At 38.9% G+C, this 20,466-nt stretch overlaps 1 protein-coding gene across 1 annotated transcript in view; it reads left to right on the top strand.

Moving 5' to 3' along the window:
* The window catches only part of rhbdf1a (rhomboid 5 homolog 1a), a 46,161-nt gene that overhangs the window by 13,867 nt on the left and 11,828 nt on the right, over positions 1 to 20,466 (top strand). The window contains exons 2-3 of the mRNA XM_082189170.1: positions 15,971 to 16,115; positions 16,204 to 16,343. Of these exons, the coding sequence (XP_082045296.1) occupies positions 15,999 to 16,115; positions 16,204 to 16,343 (257 nt within the window). The 5' untranslated portion in view covers positions 15,971 to 15,998. The remainder of the gene's footprint in view (positions 1 to 15,970; positions 16,116 to 16,203; positions 16,344 to 20,466) is intronic.

Genomic DNA, 20,466 nt, shown 5'->3' with positions numbered 1-20,466 from the left:
TGTTCAGTCTATAGGCACGTGACATCGCCAACTACTGGCCTGGCATGAATAATACAGCGTTTTGAATCGTGTTTGCGGATCCGTGTGAACGGGGATCATTTTGACAACGTTGTCGTCTGTACGTGAAAAACGCAAAGGAAAAACGTTCGCGTTTTTAGTACATTGTTGCCATGTAAATGTAGTACCCTTAGTTTCAATAAATGCTCATTTTGGAATTTTTTGTTCTGACAGTTATAGTATGTTTTCATCGCACATCAAGCTCTTTTATCGTAACAGATCAAGGAAATTGTATTCCGCAGGATATGACCCTGTATGAAAGTAAACATGCACTGCTGTGTTTGCTCTCACCAGCTTGTGAATGCAAAACACATGTTCTTCAGTTATGGTTATTTAAATAAAAGCTTTTCCTTCTCTGCATGTCCACTCTAGTTAGTATTGGGTATATGGAAATTATAAAGAGTGACACGTATTGAATGCCCTGTATGACAAACAGTCACCGTAGTGATCCCTGTAATATATGCTTGTTAAATAAAATACATATTTTGTTTTATTTATAGAGGGGTAAACTCTTAACTCAAAGAATTGACAATATCATGCATTCGTAATCAGTCAATTTAAAGGGATAGTTCACCCCCAAAATGTCACCATTTCCTCACCTTACATGTTGTGCCAATGTTGTGACAGTGATGTTAATGCTATAAAGTGGCCCAATTGACCTGAATACCCTCTAAATTATGACAGAATTGTCAGTGAACTAATACTATGGTGTATGTGGCTGTGTATTGTAACTGGGTGTCATGTGATTTTTGTTGAGGCCTCCTGCTCTATTTTATTCTCTTCTGACACATTGAGCTGACAGCTGTAGGCATCACATGAACTCAGCATGGAGCTCATATTCATACAAACTTCAGACCTCTGTAGCCAAATACACCACCGTTATAGTAAAAGAACAGTAGTTCTAGAAACTGACTCTTTCAAAATATTCACCTTGAATTTCATATTCATATTTTTCAGTGGATTTTACAAAATGCTGTGATGGCTTAACATAGCTGTGTAAGTTTGTACTGAATATTTTGGCTTTATAGTTCTATTTATTATGTCAGTAAAATATATATTTATACAGAGTTTTTCATTTGACAAGAAAGGCAGTTTAGTTTTAATAGAAAGTGGGGTCAATATTGAAAAATCATATTCAAAATTCATCCTGGAAATAAATAAATATTCTGCACTATTTTTAGGCCACTACAAAATTCAATTTGTGATATTGATCATGTCATGTAATGTCATTGATCTTTTCACTCAAATTGTGATACTGACAATATAATTTGTAATGTAATGTCTTAAAGAAAATGCAAAAGGGAAACAATTTCACTTGTGGTTTTCAGGCATATGATCTGCTCAGACAATCAAAACTTTCAAGAAACAGCTGGCGACGCACTTCTTCTAAATAATCCACAAGGCTCTTCCTTTCTCTTATTTCTTCATTTTACTTTGGCTTTTGCTTGTGATGTTCTTCAGTTCCTGTTAGATGAAATAATGTAAACCTGCACTTTCCTTTGGTTGATAGTTCTTGCACTTGCAGTGATCCAGACAAGTGCTTGTTTCTCCAACGAAGTAAAAAGTTGTCCTGGTTTCAAGAGGAAACAGACTCTCTGACCACTCTCTGCTCATGTTTAGTCACCAGAGAGATTTGTTTATAGATGCTCCAAAAATAAAAATAAAAGATGGTGAATTATTCAAGGATGTTGCATTGCTAAATAATTGATCAATTAGATTATTCGCCATTGCAGTACTTTCAGACCAACGACATAAAAATCAAAGCATCCAGAAAAAAATGGAAATTCTGTCATCATTTACTCACCCTTGTGCCATTCCAAACCTGGATGACTTTCTTTCTTATGTGGAAAATTGGAGGCCTTTGACTTCAATTAAATGGACAAAAAAACAGAGATATTTCAGGTTCCATACATGAGCGGTTCTCCTACATGTTTAAATCAGAAAATTACATTGTAAATTAATGCAAATTCCTATTGTTCTCTGGAGTCTTGTAAAATACTGAAGTGTGTTGTGACATTTATATGTGGTTTTGATGTGAAGCTGAACAGTATGAGTGTTGAGTGGCACTTATGTAGGGAGTCATGCCTGTTACCCGCAGTTTAAGGCCCCCGAGTGATTGTTAAATATATATGAGGCTATTTCTGGATGGGAGTGTTGAGAACTGTAAGTCTGCACAATAATGTGAGCAACTAAAGGTCGCTGAACAATACGGTGCGTGAGGCCTCACGTCTTACAAAATCAGGGGATGTTGTTTCAGCTCAGCAGTGACTCAGAGCTGGATTCTTCGGCCTCTGGATCATGGTGAGAAACAGCTGAGGATACTTAGTCATTTGCTTGTGATAATTAAATCAGTCCTCCACCCGGCTTAATGCAGCCGTATAGGCAGCGCTGCAGTGGACCGTGAGATATAGGGAGAATGTGGGAGCTTGAATGCAGAGGATTCAGTGTTCAGTGTTTCATTTGGTTTGAATTTGTATTATGCTCCCTTTTCATGCTTTAATTCTTAGTGTGCACTCTACTGTCACTTTGTAGAAGGTTAAAGGGATAGTTCACACATAAATGAAGATTCTGTCATTATTTACTCACCATCATGTTGCTTCAAACCTGTATGGCTTTCTTTTTCCATGGAAAACTTTTTTTACCCATAGAATTACAATGAATGGGGTCTGAAGCTTTCAAGCTGTGGTCCATACGAGTCTGTTAGCAATTTTCTAATCTTCTAATTTTGTGTAATTGAAATCATTAATCACAAAAATAATAATAACTTGACGTCTACCCTTGCTCTACATGGCACTTTCATGAGCGTTCATGAGAAAAGTAGCAATATCCGATTCTTAAATTAATCGTCTTTTGAGTCAGATCTTCTTAAGGAATCAGATGGTCCAGTTCATTAAACATATAAATTATTCATTATTGAATCTGAGGCCGTTAACACATGGTTTTAAGATGTGTTTTGGTCGGCGATCAGATGCCAAGTAGACGAGGGAGACATATACCCTTTTACACCTGGTATTTGAATGTCTCTTTTGTCCACTTTCAACCAATTCTGTCCTGATTTCTCTGAGGGGAGGGTCTAATATATGGGTTTTTTCATATCTTTCAATTTAATGGACAAAATAAGCTCTCGCAATTTACATATGAACGCGCACGGAGACGACGGAAAAACATACGCAGAGTAGCAGCTTTCGTTTCTGCTCTGACAGCTGCAAGATCACGCAGAACGCTGTGAGTGTGTTAGAAATCAGGAATGGTGAGATAATATTGTGCTTGGTACATTTTTCGTCTTCAAACCAAACTTGGGTCTCCAGTCAAAGTTTAAATCCCATTTGGTTAGCGCACTTCCCATAACGTTTATGCGTTAGGTCAGTAGGAGAGTAGACAGTCTTTTGTGGCTGTTTGAACACATTCAACCACATGAGCTTTTACACTACAAAAGAAATCCGCGTTAAATGCGTTTTCTACTACCTTTGCAAGTGGTCAAAAGTGGACAAGCTCCAAACGTTTTAGACCCTGTTAACCCCCGTAAACCTGTATTTAGCGCCGTCCACTTGTGATCCGATTGACCAAAATGCATCTTAATACCAGGTGTAAACAGGGCATAACTGATTCGGTTTAATTCGTGATTCATTTAATTCAGTTCAATGATTTGGTCACAGCAGTTAACAGCCCACTGCAGGGGAAGATTCTCAGTGAATAACTCCTTGTATAACTATTAAATTTAGTCTGTTCCTAAAGCTATTGCAAAGCTATTACTGACTACACAACGGTGCATTCATATGGACTACTTTTATGATATTTTTATGGTATTTTGAAGCTTGAAAGCTTCATCTCCATAGGGACTAATTGCACGGAAAAGAGCAACTTTTGGGAAAAAAGCAGCCAAAATATCTTATTTTTGGTTCCATGTAAGAATCAAAGACATACATGTTTGGAACAACTGGAGGGTTTCATTTTTGGGTGATATGTCACTTTAAGCATTAGCTATAATTATGCATGCTTACATCATTAATGCAGTCGATCACTTTGAAGTGTTTAGTTTCCCCTGGAAAGACCAGATACGCTGTTGAAACCTGCTGAGCAAACATGAGCAACGGCATAAGCTCCGCCCACTACTGAGACACAGTCAGTCCTGACCACTGCTGCCCTGATACATGATCAGAGAGTCTGCTGCAAAGGGTATTCCTGTGTGTTTGTTTTTTAATGTCAGATGAAGTGGTTCAGAGTGAAAGACCGTCACATGTCACATTTTCAGGGTTTCCTCAGAAATGTAATGGGCTCGAGCAGTTCAGGGGTGTGCAGCATGATGGGTGACTATGCGGAGTATTTCCTGTCTGATGAGAAGGAATGCGCGCAGACCATTGTCCCTCCCCCATCTCCCATAAAGACAACATGACACAGAATGCATTAACTTCTGCAATGTGAGTGAGACACACTGTGCAGCTGGAAATAATGTAGGGTGGGACTTTATTTTATCCAGCGGCTTATTGTTGGATTGCTATTGGATGGTCATGATATTATTAGTGTATTACTATAATTAATTACTATTACTATTCCTTATATTTGCGGTTAGGGTTTTGAATGACACTTAAGTATTATCGGCGTGGAACTTGTCTCACGTGTGCAACTTTACTTACCGTATACTGTAGCAACCACTTAGTAATGGACTAAAACCACTCAGAACACTCTAGCTGTATCCCAATTCAGACGCTGCATTCTTCGAAGGCTGCACTCGAAGGCTGAATGATTAACCGTGGCGCGATGAAGGCTGTCCTAATTCAAAGATTCCTCCAAATGCGTCCTTTGTTTCCCGGGCCACGAAGGATAGGAAGAGTGGATCCTTCACAGCCTAGCCTTCATTGCACGTTAGTTTATACTCTTTATGTACATAAATTGACCAATGTGAACATATTTAGACAGGTTGTAAACCCTGTTTTGTTTTCAGATAGCTGAATACAACTTTCAAAAAAGTCCAGTACAAATGTATGTACTGTCGCTTTTCTAAAGCAGCCTACCTCCGAAGGCTAGACTTTTCTGTTTAACAACACTGTGTGACCTTCGTGGACTTCAAAGGATACACCCTCTGTATTGGGACACAGCTTCTAGTAACTGCATAGCAACGCCTAAGCAACCACCTAGTGTCATACTAAACCCTACTCAGAACACTCTAGTAACTGCATAGCAACCCCACATAGCAACCACCTAGTGACATACTAAACTCCACTCAGAACACTCTAGTAACTGCATAGCAACGCCTAAGCAACCACCTAGTGTCATACTAAACCCTACTCAGAACACTCTAGTAACTGCATAGCAACGCCTAAGCAACCACCTAGTGTCGTACTAAACCCTACTCAGAACACTCTAGTAACTGCAAAGCAACCCCACATAGCAACCACCTAGTGACAGACTAAACTCCACTCAGAACACTCTAGTAACTGCATAGCAACGCCTAAGCAACCACGTAGTGTCATACTAAACCCTACTCAGAACACTCTAGTAACTGGTTAGCACAGCCCTAGCAACCACATAGTGACATACTAGAAACACTAGAAAATGCATAACAATTTAAAGCAATCTCCTAATAACATAAAACCGCTCAGAACATTGTAATAACTGCATTACAACACCTAACAACCACCAGCATTATGGCATATAGAATTTGGAAGATTATGGAAGGTTTCTTCTTCTTCTTCTTCTTCTTTAGAATGACTGTGATGTGCACATTGAAACCATAAATACTTATTAAGAAAGAAATATTATTGAATTCTGATTTCCTATTAAAGCCTTTCAGAATTCTTTTTCTACTTTCTGCTGAAGCCTGATTAGTTGTCATACTGGTTTGTCCCTCATGTGAATATGGAGCATGAGCAAACGTGAGCTCAGCGTGGCACTGTACCCTTGGTTATGTCATTCTGGCAGCAGTGTGTGCAATAGCAGCACAGTCACCTGGCTCTGCTCGGCTTTCTCTCCTCATAGATGATGGGCTTTATTTTTAGACTCCTAATCTCTTTCAAAAGTTGTCCAGAATCCTCCACCAAGCTTGAGCAGCTCCCCTGCTGTTGTCAGCTTCAAAATTGGTGAGCTATAAAAAGATTTTTTAAAAGCCAGAATCTGTACAAAATAGACAGACTGAAGATGAGCTGCAGTTACACAACAGAACACACACCCAGAGGAATATCAAGTTGTTCAGTTGCTCTTGCTGGAGATATAATGGCGTTCTCAGCTGTTTTATTTGATGAATTACTAATAATAGGGGCTTTCGCACCAGGTAGTTATAGGAACTATAGGAACTAGCCACCAGGACAGTCCCCTGAAAAGGACAATTTTTCTGCTTGCATTCACAACTCCAGTTGTCCTGCCGTTCTGGTTGTTGTGGATTTTATGGCAGACTTTTATTTTGGCGAACGACTTAGCCTGAGCACCCACTGCTCACATCCTCTGTCTTTATTAGTTTACGATCTGTTTAACAGTCCTATCTTACACGTTATTAGATAGAACTGTTACACAAAGAAAGTAAACGGTATACAAAAAATATTGTTTGCCGTGTGGTTGATGCCCAGTGTTGCTTGCTGAGCAGAAATACAATCATTTTTCGCTTTGTCCCTTCGAAGTCGCGTTGGATTTCCTCAGCGTAAAGGTTGATAAGTGCCTGTACTTTGGCATCAGTCCATCTATCACTCTTTTTCCATGTTCAAGTAGTAAATATATAAACGGTGTGTACATGGCTTTTTTTTAAATGGCGGGTGCAGGTGTTTTGCATGCGTTCGGCCAATCAATGGACACTTATGTCACTGGTAGTTCCTGTAGTGCTGGGTTTGACCCTACTCTGTAGTAGGAGCTAATTTAGTTCCCCTAAAAGGCGTTCCTAGAACTAAAATCGTTCCCACTTCCTGTGGTGAGAACACGCTAAAAAAGCGTGTACTTCCGCCAATAGTTACAGGAACTATAAAAAGGTTCCTCTGGTGCGAAAGCCCCTAATGTTTGTACTTTTGGTGAATTTTTTTTTTAAAACACATTTTCTCATATTCCGTCCTTAATACACAGACCTCATCCTAACTAGCCTGACACACAGCGTTGCCTCAACATGTATCCTTCATCACGACCATTGACTTGCACTGTGTCTGGCTAGAATAGTTACACAAGGCTACAGTTTAAAGTCCAAATGTCAGTTTTTCCATGTTTGGGAGTAAAAGGGGAATTCCTTTCAGGCTGATTTGTTGAGACTGGGCAGATCCTTTAGGCACACTGCTGGTAGTGTACGAGAGGAAAGGAGGAGTCAGCTTGGCATGAGCGGAAATAACTCTGTTGGCTGCTTTGTGGGTATTGTGCAACTGTGGGAGTTTAACTCTCTGTGACTGGGAAATAAAGACATCACATTATAAATGCCGCGAGCAAAGCGGCCACTTGTGTGTGCAAGAACTATAGGTCCAAGAAATTGTGGGGAGTGAGACAGAAAGAAAGAGAGAGAGAGAAGCCTTCCTCAAGGCCAGGATGTTCAGCCTTTAGGAAGGAAGTGTCCAGTGTTTCAAACACACAAATAAATGAGGTCATCCATCACTGTGTTCTTTTGCTCCAATCATTAAACCTCTTCCTTCTGCCCCGGGGCTCTTTCATCAAACACTGTTGCTCCAAATAAACACAAACACATGCGAGACATGAGTATCTGCAGAACATGCTGATTAAACCAAAACACTATGGCAATTTGTAACAATTTCATGTTTTGGTGAATTTGTGGATAATGATCTCTTTTGACCTGCTGATGTTTAGGTTTACAGACGGACCTTCATGCTTCGCATCATACAAATTCATACAAAATCACTGCCTTACCACCTTATTAAATAGATATTTTTTTTCATGAGACTGGGTTGGCTTGAACTCAGTGATCTCCTCTTCTCATGAAGTGCTAGATTGCTTTCTAGAGGGAATGTTCTCATGAAAAATTCACATGACTCGCCCTCATGTTGTTCCAAACCTCTGTGAAACACAAAATAAGACATTTTGCTGGATGTCCAATCTGCTCTTTTTTATACAATATATAGAGACTGGGACTGTTGATCTTAAAAAAGAAAAGGAAGAAAAAGCACCATTAAAGTGGTCATTATATCTCTCAATAATATGTCTTAGTAAAATCATCTTAGTTTTATAATCAAAGCTCTGTTGTTAATATTGTCGGGGGCAAAACATATAATGCAATGCAACACAATGATGATTGAGAGATGTACAAATAAACATTCCTCAAAAGCCGGATAGATCATATTTGATATTCACATTTTAACAAAAAAAAAGATGTCTGGATAATCAGGTAAACTCAAGATGCTTCAGCCCAGTTATTCTTACGTTTACTTTATAAAAATCAGTAAAGATTTCACAGCAAAAAGACATGCACCAAGACCTGAAGGTGGACATTTTTGAATTATACTAAAATCCCTTTTACTTGCTAAAAAGTAAGTTCCGCCCCAAAATGATGCCATTGGTTGAGCTCATACTGTATGTAAGTCTGAGTAGAGCAAGGTTTTGAAAACAGCATTATATGTATCGTAGACTGTGCATATTAACCTGGAATATGGGAAAGATTTTACCATCTAAATCATAAACCTTTAACTCTTCTGACAAACAGATGACAATGGCAGGTCGTCCAATCAGATAGATTTCTCCAAAAACAATCGTATCTGGCTCGTATCCTCATCGGGACCGAAAATGATATTTTGTCCCCATAGTGTTGGGAATACCTGAACCACACACACACACACACACACACACACACAGACACACTCACTCATACCCTGCATGCTACTGTTAGCATCTAAAGTCTCCCCCGCTCTAAAAAGTGGCCCAATCCATTACTACATAACCTGTCATGCATGACTAGCACTCATTCAGCAAGTTGATGTATTCAGTTGTGGTGTGAACAGATCATACAAATCATAAAAGCAGAATAAAGCCTGTATAAAAAAGACTGTTGTGTCTTAGCGAGAGAAAACTCAACAGCCAATCTGTGTTTGCATGTTAACCTTGAACCCCCTGCACCTGCACTATAGCAACACTTTAGCCTTCTGTAAATACCAGTTATAGTATGATTATGTCTCGAGACAGGAAGTTTTAGCTCGTGGCAGGCTTTTGCCTGGGGAACACAAGAGCAGGAAGCTAATCGCGAACAATGTAACGTCAAGATGAAAGACGAGATTTTCTTTCTCTTGATCTGATCGGACAGTCAAAACATCACTACATGGCTACATAAAAAGAAAAACATTTAGTGACGCCACATGTGATGCAGTCAGGAAGAGAGAATGCTAAAACACTGATGGAAAGTTAATCTCGACGTGGTGCTATTCACTTGCTTTGTAACTTTGATACAAGTGATCTTTTTGAAGCTCTTGAGTGGGTCAATTTCCTTTTCTGTGTGGAAGCATAACTCTGAATGAAAACCTTTATAGAAGTCTCATATCCTTTGGATGACAGCCATGTGTAGAAATCAATCCGTTGTCTCCCTCCTCAAGGATATCGCTCTCATTCAAGGATATCCTTCCCATGACCTGCTAAACTGTCTCCTCTGACTGTAGAGGATATTAAAAAATCCTTCATAAAATTTCCTAATTAATAACTTTGAGTGATGTGGATGGGTCAAGATATCGGCTACTATTTTCAAACCTTATACATGAACCGTCTATCAGCATTTTGATTTTGAGCGGGGCACTTAAAGGGATAGTTCACCCAAAAATGAAATGTCAGTCAAGATTAAATTTGTATTTGCTCTTCACACAAGGCTATTGCATCGCTTTAAAAGACTTGGAATTTAGTGCGTGATTTGTATGGTAGTTTTTCATATCTTTTTGCCACTGTTTATGCTCTGGTCCCCATCCACATTTATTCTATTGAAAAGAATGGCTTGGACATTTTGCTAGTTAAATTGGTTACACTTCAAATTCAGATTTGATATGTTAACATTAGTGAATGTTTGTTAATAATTACAGCATTTATTAATCTTGATTAATGATCATTTATACTACACACAATACCTTTCAAAAGTTTAGGTTCAGTAAGATTTTTTTATGTTTTTGAAAGAAGCTTCTTATGCGCACAAAAGCTGCATTTCTTTGTAAGTAATATTGGGAAATATTATTTAAATTTAAAATAACTGTTTTATACGGTAATATATTTTAACATGTAATTTATTCCTGTGATCAAAGCTGAATTTTCAGCATCATTACTCCAGTCTTTAGTGTCACATGATCCTTCAGAAATATGATCTGATTTGCTGTATAAGAAACTATTATTATTATTATTATTATTATTAATGTTGAAACCAGTTGTGCTGCTTAATATTTTTGTAGAAACTGTGATAAAAAAAAATTCAGGATTCTTTAATGAAAAAAAAGTTAAAAAGAACAGCATTTAGAAATCTTTAGTCTCAACTATCATTTAATCCGTCCTTTCTAATAAAAAAAACATTAATTTCTTTTTTTAAATATCTTGCTTACCCCAAACTTTCAAATCGTAGTGTATATTGTTTTACTTTTCAAGTTGTGTGAATTAATTAATGCCTTAGAATAATTAATTAAAAGTAATAAATGCTGCCAAAAACGTTTGTTGTTAGTTTATGATATTTTAACTAATGTTAACAAATTGAACCCCTCAGATTGTTTCAAAGCAGCTTTACAGTGATAAACAGTGTGTAAAGCGTGTGTAAAGCAGCTCTAAATAGACGATAGCAAACTGTCATTATGCAGTTAAAATCAGTTCAGTGTTGATTCAGTTTGGTTCAATAACTGTGTAAAGTTCATCTATTATGAAAGGAGTTCAATTAATCTATAAAGCAGCTCTGGAGAAAACAGTGATGTCATTATCCAGCTCAATTCTCATCCAATAGTGTCAGTCCAGTCAAATCAATTACATTGCAGAATATTAAGTCCTTGTAAAAAGTGCACTGCGAGTTGCTTTGGCTACAAGCCTCAATAGAATTCATAACTGTATACATCTCATCTCATCACATCTACATAATGCATTGGGCTACAGCTGTCCAGCGTCTTACACACTTGCTGATAGTTTATGGAGTGTTACAAAACACACAGCTGGCCTTGTGCGGTTCTTCCCATGGTTCTCCTGGGGATATCCGACATGTGAAGCCTTGAGATGGATGCCACAGTGTCCATGCATGCACAGGCTCGAGAAACCAGCATGAAGTCTATCCCAAAAACATGCTTCTGTGATTGACAGGTGCTATAATGTTTAAGATGTTACAGTAAAACTGAAGGGAATTAATTGCTGGCGATGTAACATCAGCTCTCTTTCAAACTAACCATAGGCATCTGCAACATAAACCCAGGCACATGCTACATATTAGCTTCACAGGAAGGGAAGCTGTAGGGGCTGGAGTCAAATGACAGGGGTGTAGAAGATAATTACCGTAATCCCACAATGCAATGTGCAGACCCGGGGCTGATGGCTCTCATGCAGTCGGTAATCAGCCCGTCGTGTGATTTAGTGGCCAGATTAATGAGATGATGGTGGATACTGATACAGACATTAAACCGTCACGGTGGTCTGTTCTGACTCAAGGACTGACAGGAAGCTTTCATGTGTCTCCCTCAGGCCTCTCCAGCAGTCTATCACACAGCACAACTGCGTCTTCTCATTTCGGACTCCTGCGTCAAACATAATCGCTGCCTTTCAGAATCAGCCAATTTGGGTTCTGACATGCTTAAAAGTCAGGATTAGATTTCTGTAATGGGTCTGTTTGGATATTGAACCTGGCAGGTGGTTCCTTTCTGTGGTGGGGCTGGACAATATCAAATACTTTTGTGAAATATTTGAGATACATCTGTTGGCTTGTTTAAAGCTACACTACGTAAATCTTTGCTTGTTTGAAGTATCTGTTAGTAACTCATTTTTTATCCTATAGCGCAGAGGTATTCGGTGAAAGTTCCAAGAGGCCCGGTCTCTATATTTACTTCCCAGCAGAGGTTCAGACAATACTTTTTTGGAACAGTTATACATTTCCATCGGGGCAGCTGTAGTGCTTTGTAAAAGAAAAAAATTCTAAACACACAATATAGTGTTTAATATTCTCAAAGATGAGAATCTTGGGCCCAGAGAGCCAAAGCAGTGAATCTTAGAACTTTTACCAATATTTACCAAAAAAAGGAAATATTTCTCACAACTGGATATGAATATAAAAAGGTAAGATCGGATGTTTTATCAGGCTTTTTTTTTTTTTTTTACATTAAGGGCCAGATTTCCTAATAGCTTGCTCCACCAGCACAAACCCTCTTTTGGCATTAAAAAACTAGTCAGGATTTACTAAAGAGGCACAGTGGAAAAATTAGCGCACAGTTATTTTTGCGGCTGACCTTATTACATATCAATTTGTTGGAGTTTCCCTTTCAGATGCAGAATTTTTGGGAGGAGAGGTGGGATCACGCAAGGTGATATACTAAGGTTTGCGTTTGTCAATTTACTGGTATTTGTGCCATTATTTAACAGCCAAAAAATGTATGTCTTTCTTAAACCAGACGCTAATTTGCACTGCTCTTGGTAGATTGTGGTGGTCATTATGAAAATGATCCGGCTGCGCCTGTGATCTTTAACTTGCACGTCGTCAGTAGATCTTGCGCAGAACTTTCCACTCCATCTGTGCTATTTTTGGATTTGCGCTCGCACGCTAATTTTCCCTGTTTAGTCAATCTGGCCCTTAGACACATAGAAGGCCTCGGGATGTGAGAAAACACTGGGGTTTACCTCTTAAGAAAAGTATGGACCATTTTTATATTTTGCTCAATGTAATAAACTACTAAAAACAATGTGCATAATCTAAAAATCAAAACTCTCATCATGAGCACAAAACAAAGTTAACTAGTAGGCCTAATTTCAAAGTTTTTTGTCTTCCCTTGCCATCTCTAAATAATGTTCCAAATTATAGCAGTGTTTATTATGAAATGCTCTTAAAATGCTGATTTAATAATACTAAATGTATGTACTTTTGTAAACAAAAAGTCTAAAGGTGCCGCGCGTTAACAAACCTGGTTTAGTCAAACGGTCAGAGCCGTCTGTATGACATAAAAAAAAAAAAAATTTCTTCATTCTTGTTCATTCTCATTCATTCATTCTTCCCAAAGCAATGCACACGGAGCGGAAAGGGCTTGAATGAATCCTCTAAAAATATTAGAGGGTGTAGTGCTGAAATATCATTACTGTAAACGACCCAGAGCACTTGTATGTAGTGTGAACCACTACGTTGTTTTGATGCACTCACTTTAAACTGTATTAACGGTAAAATGGCGCAATTATGTCCCGCGGGCGGATGAAACCAAGCCAGGGTCCGGAACTGAACTGCGGTCCGCCATTTAAGTACCACTTCTCTAGTGACATTACAGTTAATCCATTTGAGAACAAATAGATAAGTATCACAATATACAGTATGAGCACAAAATACTGAGACTGTTATATTTTGACCTCCATCACCCAGAACTTGTGGTGGGAAACCATTGGCATGGCTCGACAGGGGTGTCCTCAAAGCTGGGGCTTTGCTCCTGTCTGCTCTGTAATCTCACAGTCATCACACCGCACACATACTGAACGGCCAGTGATGATATCAGTCCACATTCCTCTTCAGCGGGCAGGAACTTTCTCATGGACAATGAGTGTTTCACTTTCCAGCATGAGCTGCAGACGCAGGGCTTCTTTCTTGCCTGGTGCCTGCTGATAGGTAGCTATTTTTATGAGTTTAAAGTTTAAACTGTCACTCAGGTTCTACAAGATTCAAGATTTATGAACTTCTGTGATTTATATTTTTTCACAGTGGCTTCTTCCATCATCACTCCATCATGGGTGGTTTGCTGTAAAATCTGTTTTGTTAAACCAAAAGCAGATTTGGAGGCCTTCCCGAGGGGTATATATCACAGAAAGACTGCCTTTGCCTACACATCACTCCCTTGTCAAAGCAAAAGGCTTTTTGAAAAAAAAGTTTTTGAGCACTCGTAACTGTGCCTCTGCTGAATCAGTGCACCGAAGCAGAAGAAATTATATTTTCCTCTGATTTATGAGTTTGCAGTATTGTGAAATGACACAAAGACAATAAACTTGTCTTTCTATTGTGTTGTCTTCACTGACTGTGTGGAAAAGCAAAAACACCACTGGACCATTGTAGTCATGTACAATAGATGCTGAGTTATTACTCAGACAAAAAAGACCCACAAACTGACAAGTTATTATGATTCACTGGCTCGTGAAGTACTTGTTAAGTCCATCAGAGTGGTTATTGAATGAATATCTGACTCATTTCTGGCTGGATGTTTACTGTAAAAGACAATATGAAGTTGAAGACAGATGTTCATAAAGAGTTTTATTAATAAAACACATTTAAATGTGTCAAAATCAGCATTTTTGTTTTGTTTAGTACGTAGGAACAATTATGAGGGATTCTGCTAATTCTACAGAATTCTGTTGTTTCATTTTGATAAAAAATTTTATGATGATGACATCGCTGTTTTCTGCAGAACTGCTTTATAGATGAATTGAACTAATTTAATAATTGATGATATTTACAACGGAACTGAAACAGCACTGAACTGATAACAACGACACTGTATGGCCGAAATGAGCTCTGTTTGCATCTCATTGAATTTCAGTTATCACTGTAAAGCTGCTTTAAAACTATCTGTATAAAGGGAATTTGACTTGACTTAAAAACTTATTAATTTTATAACAATCAGGAGTCATAAGGAGTCATTCTCTCTAAATAATTTCAATTATATTTTGCTGTCACGGTGCACTGCCAATGATTCCCTTCGAACAACCGTGACACTGTAAAGATCTTTAACTCTACGCACATCTGGGATGGCATGTGGGTGATACAATTGTTGAGAAATGATGAGAAAATTTTCATTTTTGGGTGAACTATGCCTTTAAGATAAAGCCAAAACCAGAACCCTTAAAAAAAACGTTTTCTTCCATAACAAACCTGAATCTGAAAAAACTGATAGCATGAAGACCTGACTTGAATTCCGTCTAAATTCCCCCCAAAAAAAACATCGGTCTCAGTTTGGGTAGCAGACTTCTGTTCTGTGGACACACAGGCTGCCCTGATTTGACATGTTGATGAGCAGTATTCACTGAATGGAGAAAAGCAGAAACAGTGTTGGTTTAGTGCTCTTCGTCTGCCGACTCCACGCTGCAGTGATCTGGTAAACTCTCTGCTCAAGCTGTGTGGGAATATGCAGCGGGAAGACACACTAATGATGGCCTCTCACCAAATTCCTGCTCCGCCACAAAGTAGCACTTTTAATGAGAGGGTAGTATAAAATAAGTGGTTTAGGTTTAATCTACTGACAATAAACTTTTCCACCCCCACAGTAGAAATGTTTATTAGTCAGTTAAGTGGATATGAGTGTGTTGAGTGAATGTAAACATATGAGAAAACGGCTATTTATTTACATTTTATGGTTTCCTCCTCAGCAGCAGGAAGATTTACTGGATATTTGGGTCCTCGTGTATCTTGTGGTGATTTTAGACTGCCATCTTGTGGCACAACAAGTACTTTTAATTAGACATTGGGTATGAGTGGCATGCTAGTATGTGTAGTATCCTGCTGCAGTTATGTACTGTACAGAGAATGCAAAATTACTAACCAGCAAAGGTGTGTTTTTGGCAAAAGTTGGTTTATAAATGTATAGCTGCCATTGGCGTTATTTAGTTTAAAATATTGGCAAGGCAACAAAATTCTTATTGTTGAACCCTGAGGCTGTATACTGCATACCGTCTAGCGCATTTAGTGTCCCGTTTCCTACATAAGTCAGTCATGAACCTTATCAGTACAACAGAGCCTCAACTTTGAGGATTAACTTCTTGCATTTAGGATTTAATTCCACACTGTGCAATTCTTTTGAGGATTCACCTCTCTCGCTCTCTCTCTCTGTAGCTGGCAGGTCTAAGGAGAGGCAGGCAGCATGGCTGAACCCAGACGCGACAGCACCAGCAGCCTGCAGCGCAAGAAGCCTCCATGGCTAAAACTGGACATTCCCATCCCTCAGGTGTCCCTGGACGAACCTCCCGCTTTTGTCCAGGTACAGCATTGTTGTCTCTAACTGTCCTTCTAAGTGCAAGTGAGTTTAGCCCTGGTTTCCAATCTTGTCCATGTCTCTCTTTTTGCAGCCAGTGAAGAGGCACGGTTTCCATCGCAGCGTCAGTATGCCAGTGGAAACGTCTCATCTCCCCTCCCCTCCACGGGACCTCTTTGACCCCCGTCGAGCTGCTTTCCAGCGTCAGTCTTCAATCACCCAAACCATCAAGAGGTAGGGGAGGCATTACATGTGGCCTGAGGTTCATGTCTTTACCAAAGGTCAAACTCTGTTTCAAAACCTAGTAAGCTGTCTACATAGACATTTTAAGGCATAGGCTAAATCAGTAGTGCCCAATCCTGTTCCTGGAGATCTACCAACCTGCAGAGTTCAGATCCAACCCTGATCCCACACACCTGTCTGTCATTATCAAGTGCTCTTGAAGATCTTGGCTGCGTCCGAATCGCATACACCTCTTGAGTGGGTACTTATTTTGAAAGAGTAATTACCGATTTCGGATGCAGCCCATAATTAGCTAGTTCAGTTGTGCTTGATCAGGGTTGGAGCTGAACTTTGTAGGCACCCCTGATCTAAACGAAGACTGTTGCAAATGGCAACACATTTTTTGGGGGGCTTTTTCGTGTGACCTATGAGAAGTCAATCACATAATGCAATGAGACAACTTCAGTAAAAACACTAATCCAAGATGGCGGATGAAGCGAGACCAATGTCTAAAAATAAATGTCTGTAAAATCACTTGACTTTTACCTAATATTTGTCTGTTATGTATGTTCCCCCTAAAGAGTACACTCTCCAGTGAGGTTCAATCTCAATTAGGATGCTGCCTTAAGTTGTGGTCACATTAGCGAAATTTCGATGACATTTTGTGGGCAAAAAATTTTTTTTTTTATTATCAATAGTGTAATGATGTATGAAGCACAGCTCACACAGAAGACACTTTCAAACCAAGCAGTTTTCTGTTGGTCAATGCGGCGATTTGTGTGACTAACTTGAACCGGCTGTTAAAGCTTTTTTATTTATTAGAAAATATGCGAAAATTATGAAATTACGGTATTTTGTCGGCGAATAAATTGCCGAACAGCGGTAAATGTGGCCATACCTTTAGAAGAGAGCTCACTACGTTTTGGAACGAAGCTAATACGACTACACCAACATACATTTTTGTAGAATTTTAATCATAGTTTTTATTGGTTGTGCATCAATGTAGCCCATTATCTTGCATTCTTTGTTTCTATCTGTGAATTGTGTGTGATTCCGTAGTCAAGACTGTAGCACTTTTTTGGTTGCAAGCCAATGTTGCCAGCCTGCCTTATGATTTGTTTGCTGCGATTGTTTTGCGCTGAGATGTAATAGGAATGTGCATGTGATTCCATGTGCCAGAGGGTTTGAAATTCCTCATTTCATGACTCCATTTCATGGCTGATAAATCAAACCTGAAAAGAACCAGTGTCTTTGCGCCTGTTTACATGGTTTCTATGTGGACGATGCCACTTTTCAGCCTTGTTTTGTGTATTTCTGTGCGTCTGCGTGTGTATGTATGACTAGCACATGTCTCTCACTCATATGCTACTCATTAAATCTGCACTGATATAACCCTCCCTCCTGCTGGAATACTCTGCTTTTTCTAATCTTGCTCTCTTGTTGATCAGTTTTCCAGTTCTTCTCACACTCCTTCCCTCTTTTTTTTATCTTTTTCTCTTCTGCTTCCTTTCTTCGCCCTGCTCTTCCTCTCCTCCCGCTCTCGGGACGTCCACAGCAGCAGGCGGGTGCACTTTGAGAGGATTAACACTGTGCCCATTAAGGGTCACCGTGCAGGGCGGCACGGTTTCAGAAGGCATCAGTCCCTCTCCAGAACCTTGCTCAGGTACAGCGGGCCGCAGGAGGCCTGGCGAGGGAGCTCTCACACACAACACACACAATGCAAAGGAAACATGGTCACATGGCACAGTCAACTTTGGTGTTAGCGTTGTAATAATAGTTCCATTTAGGTGCTATTATGCTGTATGTACACTTTAGGGAATTAGTGTGTACAATTTAAGGTAAATAAAGTACAAAGGTGTACCTATTGAATGGGTACTATCCCAATCACAAATTTATTTTCTTTTTTCGGAGAGTGCATGTACAGCAGAGTAATACAAATGTATTCTATTTAAAATTGTTATTATCAGGCCTGAAAAAGTCATAGAAATTAATACAAATTTTGTTGAAGTTGTGGATGTGACGAGCAGTTGAGGTAGAATCTAGACACAGTTGCAGGATTATTTCATCAAAACAAAGAAGATCATCCAAGAAGAAGAGGGTAAAATCCAAAAGGTAACGAAATAGAGAGTACACTGGCATATAGACAATAACCGACTACTGAAGACTAACTCAAGAGGGCTTAAATACACAAGGGTGATAAGATAATAAGCAACTAATCAAGACACATGTGGATGGTAATTAGTATCTATGGAAGTAAATTAGTGACTGGAACAAAGGAAAACACAAACACACCAACTAAGGGTACGTTTACACAGCAACAATGTGCTAAAAACTGAAACGTTTTTGCTTTGTGTTTTTCGCGTACAGACGACAATGTTGTCAAAACTATCTCTATTCACATGGATCAGTGAAAATGATTAACAACTGTGTATTATTCATGCCAGGCCAGTAGTTGGCGATGTCACTTTGTAAAGAAACACTATGCATCTATAGACTGAACACATGATACGCATGCGCGTGACTTCACCGTTTTTACAAATTCACATTTTGCAGTTTACACCGAGACGATAAAAACTTGTCTTCAAAAACTTGCACTTTTAAAGTTTGCATTTTCAGCCCGCAAAATGGCGATGTCGTGTAAATGAATGACCAAAACTCGTGTAAATGAATGACCAAAAGAATGGCCAGTTTTTTGTTTTTTGTTGGAAATGGTACCGTGTAAATGGCCCCTAAAAGTCCATGAACACAAAACTGAAACGCTTTTCATGTATGTTACAGTGGAATCGTAATGGAAATTTCTATAGTGAATCTACATTTTTCTAGTTATGAATAAGCTGTTTGTGAGTTCAATTCAGTAATCACAAAAGTTATGGAAAAGTGATGGAAATTAATTTGATACCAAAGAATATTACATTAAATTGATCAAAACTGACAGTAAAGACATTTATAATGTTTAAAATGTCTAAATAAAAGCTGTTTTTTTTTTAACCATCTATTCATCATAGAAACCTGAAAAAAATGATCAGGGTTTCCACAAAGCAACACAATTTTTTTCAACATTGATAAATAATAATAAGAAATGCTCCTTGGTCATCCATTGTGAGGTTTGACCCTAGGATCTTTCTGTCAAATATGTTCACTTTGCGTTCTCCCTCAGTGGATGTTTAAGTAGTGAGGATTTTGTGGTTTTCTGTTTCACATGTTTGGATTCTCAGCACATGTAATGCCATGCATAACTTCAGTCTGTTGATAGGGGCAAATAAGGATTCTTATCATGACATGCTCTCACTGTCTCTAACCGTTATGATTTCAAACACGGCGCATTGTTGCCATTCTTCCAAACTGAACTGAAAACATTCCAATGTATGAGCTCGAATGGCACATTCATCTTTAGTTGTTTTGCACAGTTTGACACTGTGCCCAGACTGGCAGGCTTTATTTGTTGTCTTTCAGATGAAACATAATAAGCCACAATTTGAGTCATGTTTATTGCCTCGGTGAGTCAGAAAGATTAGATTAGATCTCTCTGTGCGGTGCCGATCCAGAGATTTATATCCACACATGTTGTGTGCGCTGAACAGTAATGGGAATCTCAGCTAGAATGTTTATATTCTATTATAGTATTTAGTAATATTGTTCACTTTGGCCATTATTTTACACAACAGCGACACTTTGGGGGCCTGAAAATGCAAGCTTTTGAAAACGGGTTTCAAAGTGCACGTTTTTGGAGACTAAACTGTTAATGTCTCTGTGTGAACTTTAAAAACGCGAATTTGTAAAAAAGGTGACATCACGAGCGTAAGTATAACATGTTCAGTCTATAGGCATGTAGTGTTTCTTTAGTGACATCGCCATACGCCAACTGGCCTGGCATGAATAATACAGCGTTTTTAGTCATTTTCATGGATTCGTGTGAACGGGATCGTTTTGACGACGTTGTCGCCTGTCCGTGAAAAACACAAAGCAAACATTTTTCCATTTTTAGTACATCATTTTTGTGTAAACACCCCAAATCCCTTAGACTTAACCAGCAAAAAAAGTCCACTGTCTATTATCAATAGAAATGTATGAGGCACAACTCACACAGAAGTCACTTTGAAGTCACAGCTTTCTGTTAGTCAGCGCTGCAGATCTG

Source organism: Leuciscus leuciscus, assembly GCF_965113295.1.
Source record: "Leuciscus leuciscus genome assembly, chromosome: 1".
NCBI lineage: Eukaryota > Metazoa > Chordata > Actinopteri > Cypriniformes > Leuciscidae > Leuciscus > Leuciscus leuciscus.
This window is presented reverse-complemented; position numbering and strand designations above follow the sequence as displayed.